The 11,615-nt window shown below is 42.1% G+C and overlaps 1 protein-coding gene across 2 annotated transcripts in view; it reads right to left on the bottom strand.

Annotated features, from left to right (window-relative positions):
* Nucleotides 1–3,132: 3,132 nt before the first annotated feature.
* Nucleotides 3,133–11,615, bottom strand: part of STK19 (serine/threonine kinase 19) — an 18,892-nt gene continuing 10,409 nt past the window's right edge. The window contains exons 4-7 of one of the 2 annotated variants that reach the window (XM_056540953.1): nucleotides 10,333–10,568; nucleotides 8,904–9,001; nucleotides 5,603–5,750; nucleotides 3,133–3,300 (exon numbers count right to left, since the gene is read on the bottom strand). In XM_056540953.1, coding sequence (XP_056396928.1) covers nucleotides 3,255–3,300; nucleotides 5,603–5,750; nucleotides 8,904–9,001; nucleotides 10,333–10,568 — 528 coding nt within the window. In that variant the 3' untranslated portion in view covers nucleotides 3,133–3,254. Of the gene's footprint in view, nucleotides 3,301–5,602; nucleotides 5,751–8,903; nucleotides 9,015–10,332; nucleotides 10,569–11,615 lie in introns of both variants that reach the window. The other variant, XR_008848022.1, reaches the window with a different exon arrangement.

Raw genomic sequence — 11,615 nt, 5'->3', positions numbered from 1 at the left:
TCCCCTAGTCTGCACTCGCTGTGGTTTATTTTTTGAAAATCATAAAAAAAAATTTTTTTTAAATGTCCAAGAATGATATTTTGTTATTCCCTTTGTAGATAAGAGATGAGATACCACCATGAGAAGACCCCGTTAGGCCACGTGTGGCATTCTAATGCGGACATTCCACTGCAGAACATTCCACTATTAAAGTTAAAGGAGTTATCCATGAAAAAATCTTTATTTTATTTTTTTTTATAAATCAAATGGCTCCAGAAAGTTAAACAGATTTGTAAATTACTTCTATAAAAAAAAAAAAAAAATCTTAATCCTTCTAGTACTTATGAGCTGCTGAAGTTGAGTTGTTCTTTTCTAGCCAAGTGCTCTCTGATGACACGTGTCTTGGGAACTGTCCAGAGTAGAAGCAAATCCCCATAGCAAACCTCTTCTTCTACTCTGTGCAGTTCCCGAGACAGACAGAGATGTCAGCAGAGAGCACTGCTGCCAGACAGAAAAGAACAACTCAACTTCAGCAGCTGATAATTATTGGAAGGATTAATTTTTTTTTTTTTTTCATAGAAGTAATTTACAAATCTGTTTAACTTTCTGGAGCCAGTTGATATTTTTCTGGAATACCCGTTTAATATCATTAGGATTCGGTTGCACTGTGCATATGGTGGAATTTCCCTGGCAGAGGTTTAGTAATGTCTATTCTTTCTGCGGCATCCGCACGGAAATGCATTGCCGTCTATGAGACAGTGCATGTCCGAGCGGTCCTAGCGCCTTCATGTTCCGGCAGGGAAATGTCCACATAGAAATTCGGACATTCCACCCAACGATAGCCTTGTACTGCAGCTACAAGCTAGTGCTGTTGACTGCAGGGTTTCCCAACCAGGGTGCCTCCAGCTGTGGCAAACTACAACACCCAGCATGCCCGGACAGCCTTTGGCTGTCCGGGCATGCTGGGAGTTGTAGTTTGGCCACAGCTGGAGGCACCCTGGTTGGGAAACACTGGTCTACTGACTGAGTGTCCTTGGTCTTCTCAACCATCAATATGTGATAACTATGACATTGGTGGGATACCATCACAATTGCTAAAATGGGTATAAATTTTTATATTTATATATATTATATAAAAATGGCTCCAGAAAGTTAAACAGATTGGTAAATTACTTCTATTAAAAAATCTTAATCCTTCCAGTAGTTATCAGCTGCTAAAGTTGAGTTGTTCTTTTCTATCTGACAACAGTGCTCTCTGCTGACACCTCTGCTTGCCTCAGGATCTGTCCGAAGCACTATAGGTTTGCTATGGGGGATTTGCTCCTACTCTGGACAGTTCCTGAGACAAGCAGAGATGTCAGCAGAGAGCACTGTGGTCAGACTGAAAAGAACAACTCAACTTCAGCAGCTGATAACTACTGGAAGGATTAAGATTTTTTAAATAGAAGTAATTTACAAATCTGTTTAACTTTCTGGAGCCAGTTGATTATATATATGGGGGGGGGGGGGGGGGAAATCCTGGAATACCCTTTTAAGAGGTTACGACTCTAGCAATGCCCCTGCTGATCACTAAAGCATGTCTCTAAGCCATTGTTTCCCAAACAGGGTGCCTCCAGTATATGTCAGATGAAAAGGAACAAGCCATAATTTGGGTCTAGTGCCTGTAGCAGACTGTGTACCATGTGGCAGCTCTTGCTAAAATCTCTTGATACTTACACACTGTGGTGCCCCCTACTGGCAACCCAGCAGCTACAGATGGGTACTGACAGGTCAGGCCCTGCATCAGGCATCGTGAGTGTTTGTGTGTTTGGTCCTAGGCAGGAGCCATCTTGGATCAGCAGGACTGAAGGAACTGTGTGCAGAGATCAGTCACTAGAGGGCATAGATGAGGAAAAGGAACTGTCTGCGGAGATCGGTCACTAGAGGGCATAGATGAGGAAAAGGAACTGTCTGCGGAGATCGGTCACTAGAGGGCATAGATGAGGAAAAGGAACTGTCTGCAGAGATCGGTCACTAGAGGGCATAGATGAGGATAAGGAACTGTCTGCAGAGATCGGTCACTAGAGGGCATAGATGAGGATAAGGAACTGTCTGCAGAGATCGATCACTAGAGGGCATAGATGAGGATAAGGAACTGTCTGCAGAGATCGGTCACTAGAGGGCATAGATGAGGATAAGGAACTGTGCAGAGATCGGTCACTAGAGGGCATAGATGAGGATAAGGAACTGTGCGGAGATCGGTCACTAGAGGGCATAGATGAGGATAAGGAACTGTCTGCAGAGATCGGTCACTAGAGGGCATAGATGAGGATAAGGAACTGCCTGCAGAGATTGGTCACTAGAGGGCATAGGTGAGGATAAGGAACTGTCTGCAGAGATCGGTCACTAGAGGGCATAGATGAGGATAAGGAACTGTGCAGAGATCGGTCACTAGAGGGCATAGATGAGGATAAGGAACTGTGCAGAGATCGGTCACTAAAGGGCATAGATGAGGAAAAGGAACTGTGCGGAGATCGGTCACTAGAGGGCATCGATGAGGATAAGGAACTGCGGAGATCGGTCACTAGAGGGCATAGATGAGGATAAGGAACTGTCTGCGGAGATCGGTCACTAGAGGGCATAGATGAGGATAAGGAACTGTGTGGAGATCGGTCACTAGAGGGCATAGATGAGGATAAGGAACTGTCTGCAGAGATCGGTCACTATAGGGCATAGGTGAGGAAAAAGAACTGTCTGCTGAGATCAGTCACGAGAGGGCATAGACAAGGAAAAGGAACTGTCTGCAGAGATCAGTCACTAGAGGCTGCCCATCAGTCACTAGAGGGCATAGACTAGGAAAAAAAAAGCTAAAGAAAGACTAGATCAGTGGTGTCCAAACTGTAGACAGTCTAATGTTGCAAAACTACAATTCCAAGTATGCCCGGACAGCCAACCGCTGTCCGGGCATGCTGAGAGTTGTAGTTTTACAACAGCTGGAGGCACCCTGGTTGGGAAACACTTATCTAAGCTATTCTATACATTGATCAGTTTTCACGTGGAGGCTCCCAGTACCTCATGGACTCTCATACCAGAGGCAAATCCTCCTATATAGAACCAGGGCAACCACTCATCACATCGGAAATAAGTTGGACGCAAGACATAAAAGTGATAAATAAATAAAAAGGATGAATTTATTATAATCCTCATAAATTCATTGTACAATTTGTTCTGGCGATGGCGTATGATGAGGCTCATTGTGCAAGAATGTGAAGGCGCGGGGATGGCGAGAGTATACTCTACGAGTCCGAGAGACGGAGGAGGATCCCGGAGGGTGTGGGGACACTGAAAGGGAAGGGCGGCATAAGATCAAGAACAAAGACACAAGATATATATATATATATATATATATATATATATATACACATACACTATATATAATATATTATATATATATATATATATATACACACACACACACACACACACACACACACACACACACACAGTGGGGCAAAAAAGTATTTAGTCAGCCACCAATTGTACAAGTTCTCCCACTTATAAAGATGAGAGAGCCCTGTAATTTTCATCATAGGTTATAACCTCAACTATGAGAGACAGAATGAAAAAAAAAAATCCATAAAATCACATTTTTAAGAATTTATTTGCAAATTATGGTGGAAAATAAGTATTTGGTCAATAACAAAAGTTCATCTCAATACTTTGTTATATCCCCTTTGTTGGCAATGACAAAGGTCAAACGTTTTCTGTCTTCACAAGGTTTTCACACACTGTTGATGGTATTTTGGCCCATTCCTCCATGCAGATCTCCTCTAGAGCAGTGATGTTTTGGGGCAGTCGCTGGACAACACGGACTTTCAACTCCCTCCAAAGGTTTTCTATGGGGTTGAGATCTGGTGACTGGCTAGGCCACTCCAGGACCTTCAAATGCTTCTTATGAAGCCTCTCCTTCGTTGCCCGGGCAGTGTGTTGGGGATCATTGTCCTGCTGAAAGACCCAGCCACGTTTTATCTTCAATGCCCTTGCTGAATAAAGGAGGTTTTCACTCAAACTCTCATGATACATGGCCCCATTCATTCTTTCCTTTACATGGATGAGTCGTCTTGGTTCCTTAGTACCAAAAACAGCTCATTCTTCACAGTAGGTATGGTTTTCTTTGGATGCAACTCCGCATTCTTTCTCCTTCAAACATGACAAATTGAGTTTTTACCAAAAAGTTCTACTTTGGTTTCATCTGACCATATGACATTCTCCCAATCCTCTTCTGGATCATCCAAATGCTCTCTAGCAAACTTCAGACGGGCCCGGACATGTACTGGCTTAGTGTGTTACTGATGGTTGCCTTTGTTACTTTGGTCCCAGCAGGCCATTCACTAGGTCCCCCTGTGTGGTTCTTGGATTTTTTTCTCACCATTCTTGTGATCATTTTCACACCATGGGGTGAGATCTTGCATGGAGCCCCAGATTGGGGGAGATTATCCGTGGTCTAGTATGTCTTCCATTATCTAATAATTGCCACAGTTGATTTCTTCACACCAAGCTGCTTGTCTATTTCAGATTCAGTCTTTCTAGCCTGGTGCAGGTCTACAATTTTGTTTCTGGTGTCCTTCGACAGCTCTTTGGTCTTGGCCATAGTGGAGTTTGGAGTGTGACTGTTTGAGGTTGTGGACAGGTGTCTTTAATACTGATAAGTTCAAACAGGAGCCATTAATACAGGTAACGAGTGGAGGACAGAGGAGACTCTTAAAGAAGAAGTTACAGGTCTGTGAGAGCCAGAAATCTTACTTGTTTGTAGGTGATCTAATATAGTTATTTTCCACCATAATTTGCTCATAGTTGAGGTTATAACCTATGATAAAAATTACAGCCTCTCATCTTTTTAAATGGAAAACTTGCACAATTGGTGGCTGACTAAATACTTTTTTCCCCCACTGTAATATACACATACATACACACTCTCTCTTATTACTCCTTGATGTCTCACCACTCACCAGTCCGACCCCGATGATGTCATGGATGTGATACTCCATCCCTAATTCACCACTCACCAGTCTACTAGCCCGGCCCCGATGAGGTCATGGATGTGATACTCCATCCCTAATTCACCACTCACCAGTATACTAGCCCGGCCCCGATGATGTCATGGATGTGATACTCCATCCCTAATTCACCACTCACCAGTCTACTAGCCCGGCCCCGATGATGTCATGGATGTGATACTCCATCCCTAACTCACCAGTCTACTAGCCCGGCCCCGATGATGTCATGGATGTGATACTCCATCCCTAATTCACCACTCACCAGTCTACTAGCCCGGCCCCGATGATGTCATAGATGTGATACTCCATCCCTAATTCACCACTCACCAGTCTACTAGCCCGGCCCCGATGATGTCATAGATGTGATACTCCATCCCTAATTCACCACTCACCAGTCTACTAGCCCGGCCCCGATGATGTCATGGATGTGATACTCCATCCCTAATTCACCACTCACCAGTATACTAGCCCGGCCCCGATGATGTCATGGATGTGATACTCCATCCCTAATTCACCACTCACCAGTCTACTAGCCCGGCCCCGATGATGTCATGGATGTGATACTCCATCCCTAATTCACCACTCACCAGTCTACTAGCCCGGCCCCGATGATGTCATGGATGTGATACTCCATCCCTAATTTAATGGCGGAGGGAGGTTTCCGTGTGGACAGGTCTATGAGGAGGACTTCTTTATATCGGGAGCGGCTGATCTGTGACAGAAGAGTTTTTCGTCCTGCATAAAACAAGGAGAGATTAGGACGGGCGAAAAATGAGACATAAATCGGGGGATGTACCATATTTGCTCCTGACAAATCGACCAAGTCTTGTAAAGGTCATTTTAAAGGAAAACGGTCATCCAGTTCACCCACTACATCCAATACACTGGGTTATAGTGCGGGTGAACAGGAGTCCGCTGAGGGGTCACTGACTAGGTCCGGTGATATGTGAATTGTGCGCTGGAGGCGGGCCCCGCCATCTCAATTTACATATTTATTGTCTGTGTCGCTGGTCACATGGGCACTCTGCTCTTTGCATAGAGAGCATGCGCCAACGGAGCGTTCACATGATAAATATGTAAATTGAGACAGCGGGGCCCGCCTCCAGCGCGCATTTCACAGACTATAGCAGCGGATCCTCGGTGGGAAATATCTCCGGATCGAAGGACATATTTTAGTAAATGACCCCACATCGGTCTCCTGTTCACCCGCACTATAACCTAGTATATTGAGTTTAGTGTGGGTGAACAGGTTTTCCTTAAAATTTGGGCATTAACCCCTTAAGGACTCAGCCCATTTTGGCCTTAAGGACTCAGACAATTAAATTTTTACGTTTTCATTTTTTCCTCCTCGCCTTCTAAAAATCATAACTCTTTTATATTTTTATCCACAGACTAGTATGAGGGCTTGTTTTTTGCGCGACCAGTTGTCCTTTGTAATGACATCACTCATTATATCATAAAATGTATGGCGCAACCAAAAAACACTATTTTTGTGGGGAAATGAAAACGAAAAACGCAATTTTGCTAATTTTGGAAGGTTTTGTTTTCACGCCGTACAATTTATGGTAAAAGTGACGTGTGTTCTTTATTCTCTGGGTCAATACGATTAAAATGATACCCATTATTACATACTTTTATATTATTGTTGCGCTTAAAAAAAATCACAAACTTTTTAACCAAATTAGTACGTTTATAATCCCTTTATTTTGATGACCTCTAACTTTTTTATTTTTCCATATAAGTGGCGGTATGGGGGCTCATTTTTTGCGCCATGATCTGTACTTTTTTTTTTATACCACATTTGCATATAAAAAACTTTAATACATTTTTTATAATTTTTTTTTTAATAAAATGTATTAAAAAAGTAGGAATTTTTGACTTTTTTTTTTTTTTTTTCGTTCACGCCGTTCACCGTACGGGATCATTAACATTTTATTTTAATAGTTCGGACATTTACGCACGCGGCGATACCAAATATGTCTATAAAAAATGTTTTTTACGCTTTTTGGGGGTAAAATAGGAAAAAATGGACGTTTTACTTTTTTATTGGGGGAGGGGATTTTTCACTTTTTTTTTACTTTTACTTTTACATTTTTTTACATTTTTTTTTACACTTGAATAGTCCCCATAGGGGACTATTCATAGCAATACCATGATTGCTAATACTGATCTGTTCTATGTATAGGACATAGAACAGATCAGTATTATCGGTCATCTCCTGCTCTGGTCTGCTCGATCACAGACCAGAGCAGGAGACGCCGGGAGCCGCACGGAGGAAGGAGAGGGGACCTCCGTGCGGCGTTATGAATGATCGGATCCCCGCAGCAGCGCTGCGGGCGATCCGATCGTTCATTTTAATCGCGAACTGCCGCAGATGCCGGGATCTGTATTGATCCCGGCACCTGAGGGGTTAATGGCGGACGCCCGCGAGATCGCGGGCGTCGGCCATTGCCGGCGGGTCCCTGGCTGCGATCAGCAGCCGGGATCAGCCGCACATGACACGGGCATCGCTCCGATGCCCGCGGTTATGCTTAGAATGTAAATGTACGTCCTGGTGCGTTAAGTACCACCTCACCAGGACGTACATTTACGTCCTGCGTCCTTAAGGGGTTAAAGGGGTACTCCGCTGCTCAGCGTTTGGAACAAACTGTTCCGAATGCTGGAGCCGATGCCGGGAGCTTGTGATATCATGCCCCGCCCCCTCATGACGTCACACCCCGCCCCCTCAATGCAAGTCTATGGGAGGGGGCGGGACAGCCATCACGCCCCCTCCTATAGACTTGCATTGAGGGGGCGGGATGTGATGTCATGAGGGGGTGGGGCTATGATGTCACGAGCTCCCAACTCCAGCGTTCGGAACAGTTTGTTCCAAACGCTGAGCAGCGGAGTACCCCTTTAAGGGTAAAATGGAATGTCCCCTCCCTACAAACTATTCTTACATTTTTCTTTCTTTAAAAGGGGGTACTCCGTTGGAAAAAAAAAATTTTTTTTAAATCAACTGTTGCCAGAAAGTTAAAACAGATTTGTAAATTACTTCTATTAAAAAATCTTAATCCTTACAGTACTTATTAGCTGCTGAATACTACAGAGGAAATTCTTTTCTTTTTGGAACACAGAGCTCTCTGCTGACATCATGACCACAGTGCTCTCTGCTGACATCTCTGTCCATTTTAGGAGCTGTCCAGAACAGCATATGTTTCCTATGGGGATTTTCTCCTACTCTGGACAGTTCCTAAAATGGACAGAGATGTCAGCAGAGAGCACTGTGCTCGTGATGTCAGCAGAGAGCACTGTGTTCCAGAAAGAAAATAATTTCCTCTGTAGTATTCAGCAGCTAATAAGTACTGGAAGGATTAAGATTTTTTTAATAGAAGTAATTTATAAATCTGTTTAACTTTCTGGCACCAGTTAATTTAAAAAAAATAAATAAATAAATAAAAAATAAAGTTTTCCACCAGAGTACTCCTTTAAATAACCATGAAGGTTTTTTGGGGGAGGGGGGGAGTAGTGTTATAATGAAGCAAGTACTGTATACTAGTGCCAAGTAACCTGCAGCACAATATTCTTGTTAAACTATATGCCAAGGAAATAATGGCAGCCCTATGGCCCTAGGTCATGTAGGTCACCAGCACCCTCCATACTAGCACTGATAACAGTCTGTGAATACATTAGTCATACTCTGACAACATTCTCCCTATAATTTATTATTTTCCGATGAGGCCGGCACTATGGGCATTACAATAACTGGTGGCGGCTACTGGGAGCCTAGTATTATATGGGCATCAACAAGACTGGCATTACCATGTGCACGGTACTAGAGAATGTCCTTACATCCATTGCTATTAGACTGAGACGATGACTGACAGGACGTATCGGATGGATCATTACCTTTTATAAAATGTTTGCTGAACTTCCCAGCTCCGGGAATAGACAGCCACCAGCTCCCGGCATCCCTGACAGTGAGCAGCCCGGCCCGGACCAGCTGCCTGAGAGAAGAACCTATAGTGAGAGGAATCTCAGCAAAGCTTATCACATCTTACATATTCATTCTCCAGTATGGACGGATGTCACCGGGACTGGAGGGGTCTGAGGTCAACTGGTGACATAAGCGCCTATTTAATCCCTCCTGACAGTTCACAGATCCCCTCCCCTTCCAACTCTCTGTATACTGCTGGTCTCTCTATAGAATCAGAATATATAGTAGCTATACATCTCCCCCCCAGCTCTATCTGTATACTGCTGCTCTCTCTATAGAATCAAAATATATAGTAGTTATACATTTCCCCTCCAGCTCTATCTGTATACTGCTGCTGCTGCTCTCTCTATAGAATCAAGATATATAGTAGCCATACATCTCCCCTCCATTTCTATCTGTATACTGCTGCTATCTCTATGAGATCAGGACAAATTAGTTATACACCTCCCCTCTAGCTCTCTGTATACTGCTGCTATCGCTATGAGATCAGGATATATAGTAGTTATAGAACTCTTCCAGCTCTATCTGTACACTGCTGCTGCTATCTCTATGGGATCAGGATATATATAGTAGTTATACATCTCCCCTACATTTCTATATGTATACTGCTGCTATCCCTATGGGATCAGGACAAATATTAGTTATACACCTCCCCTCTAGCTCTCTGTATACTGTTGCTATCGCTATGAGATCAGGATATATAGTAGTTATGCAACTCTTACAGCTCTAGCCATATACTGCTGCTATCGCTATGAGATCAGGATATATAGTAGTTATGCAACTCTTCCAGCTCTAGCCATATACTGCTGCTATCGCTATGAGATCAGGATATATAGTAGTTATGCAACTCTTCCAGCTCTATCTGTATACTGCTGCTATCGCTATGGGATCAGGATATATAGTAGTTATACAACTCTTCCAGCTCTATGTGTATACTGCTGTTGCTATCGCTATGGGATTAGGATATATAGCATTTATACACCTCCCTCCAGCTCTATCTGTATACTGCTGCTGCTATCTCTATGGGACCTGGTTCTGGCTGTATAAAAGCACACTTAGGCGTGCGACCGAAAGCACGTCTCTATGGCCCCACAATGTTGTCGATAATCCCGGCAACATTATGCGACCATTCATGAACACATGAGGGCGTAGTTTCGGCAGACAGTTCCCAGTATTAAATAGCAGTTTCTTTCCTATATTCAGTGGATCTCATGAACACTTTATCACACATTATACTGGTGTTTGCACAATGTGGGAGGAAGTAATATAGATGAGGGTGTCAGGAGGTGAACATATATTTCTACCTACTATTAAACCTATAACAAAATGTCCAATCCTTACGTGATCTCTGCATCACTGAACCGATGTTTCTCCATCATCTCTTCCCGGTTGTAGCTGATTTTAGAGGGATTGAACAGGCTGGAGTCCAGGAATCGGCGGACAACGTTGGCTCCAGAACTTCCATCTATGCTTCTGATCACAGACCCAAGAAAATCTTCATTCTTCACCACAAGGAAAGTGTCAGGATCAAAGCCGGGCTGGACAAGGCACACATCCCCCTTCTGCTGTAAACTGCTCTGAAAGAGAAATGGAGATGTTATCATGTGTTCTCTTGAGCTGTAATAATCAATAGGACACATACAAAAATATAACTACTATAATACTGTTCTCTATGTACAAGAATATAATTCCTATAATACTGCCTCCTATATACAAGAATATAACTACTATAATACTGCCTCCTATATACAAGAATATAACTACTATAATACTGCTCCTATATACAAGAATATAACTACTATAATACTGCTTCTATATACAAGAATATAACTACTATAATACTGCCTCCTATATACAAGAATATAACTACTATAATACTGTCTCCTATATACAAGAATATAACTACTATAATACTGCTCCTATATACAAGAATATAACTACTACAATACTGCCCCTATATACAAGAATATAACTACTACAATACTGCTCCTATATACAAGAATATAACTACTATAATACTGCCCCTATATACAAGAATATAACTACTATAATACTGCCTCCTATATACAAGAATATAACTACTATAATACTGCTCCTATATACAAGAATATAACTACTATAATACTGCTTCTATATACAAGAATATAACTACTATAATACTGCCCCTATATACAAGAATATAACTACTATAATACTGTCTCCTATATACAAGAATATAACTACAATAATACTGCTCCTATATATAAGAATATAACTACTATAATACTGCCTCCTGTATACAAGAATATAACTACTATAATACTGCTTCTATATACAAGAATATAACTACTATAATACTGCCTCCTATATACAAGAATATAACTACTATAATACTGCTCCTATATACAAGAATATAACTACTATAATACTGCCCCTATATACAAGAATATAACTACTATAATACTGTCTCCTATATACAAGAATATAACTACAATAATACTGCTCCTATATATAAGAATATAACTACTATAATACTGCCTCCTGTATACAAGAATATAACTACTATAATACTGCCCCTATATACAAGAATATAACTACTATAATACTGTCTCCTATATACAAGAATATAACTACAATAATACTGC

This window comes from Hyla sarda, chromosome 9 (assembly GCF_029499605.1).
Source record: "Hyla sarda isolate aHylSar1 chromosome 9, aHylSar1.hap1, whole genome shotgun sequence".
Lineage (NCBI taxonomy): Eukaryota > Metazoa > Chordata > Amphibia > Anura > Hylidae > Hyla > Hyla sarda.
This window is presented reverse-complemented; position numbering and strand designations above follow the sequence as displayed.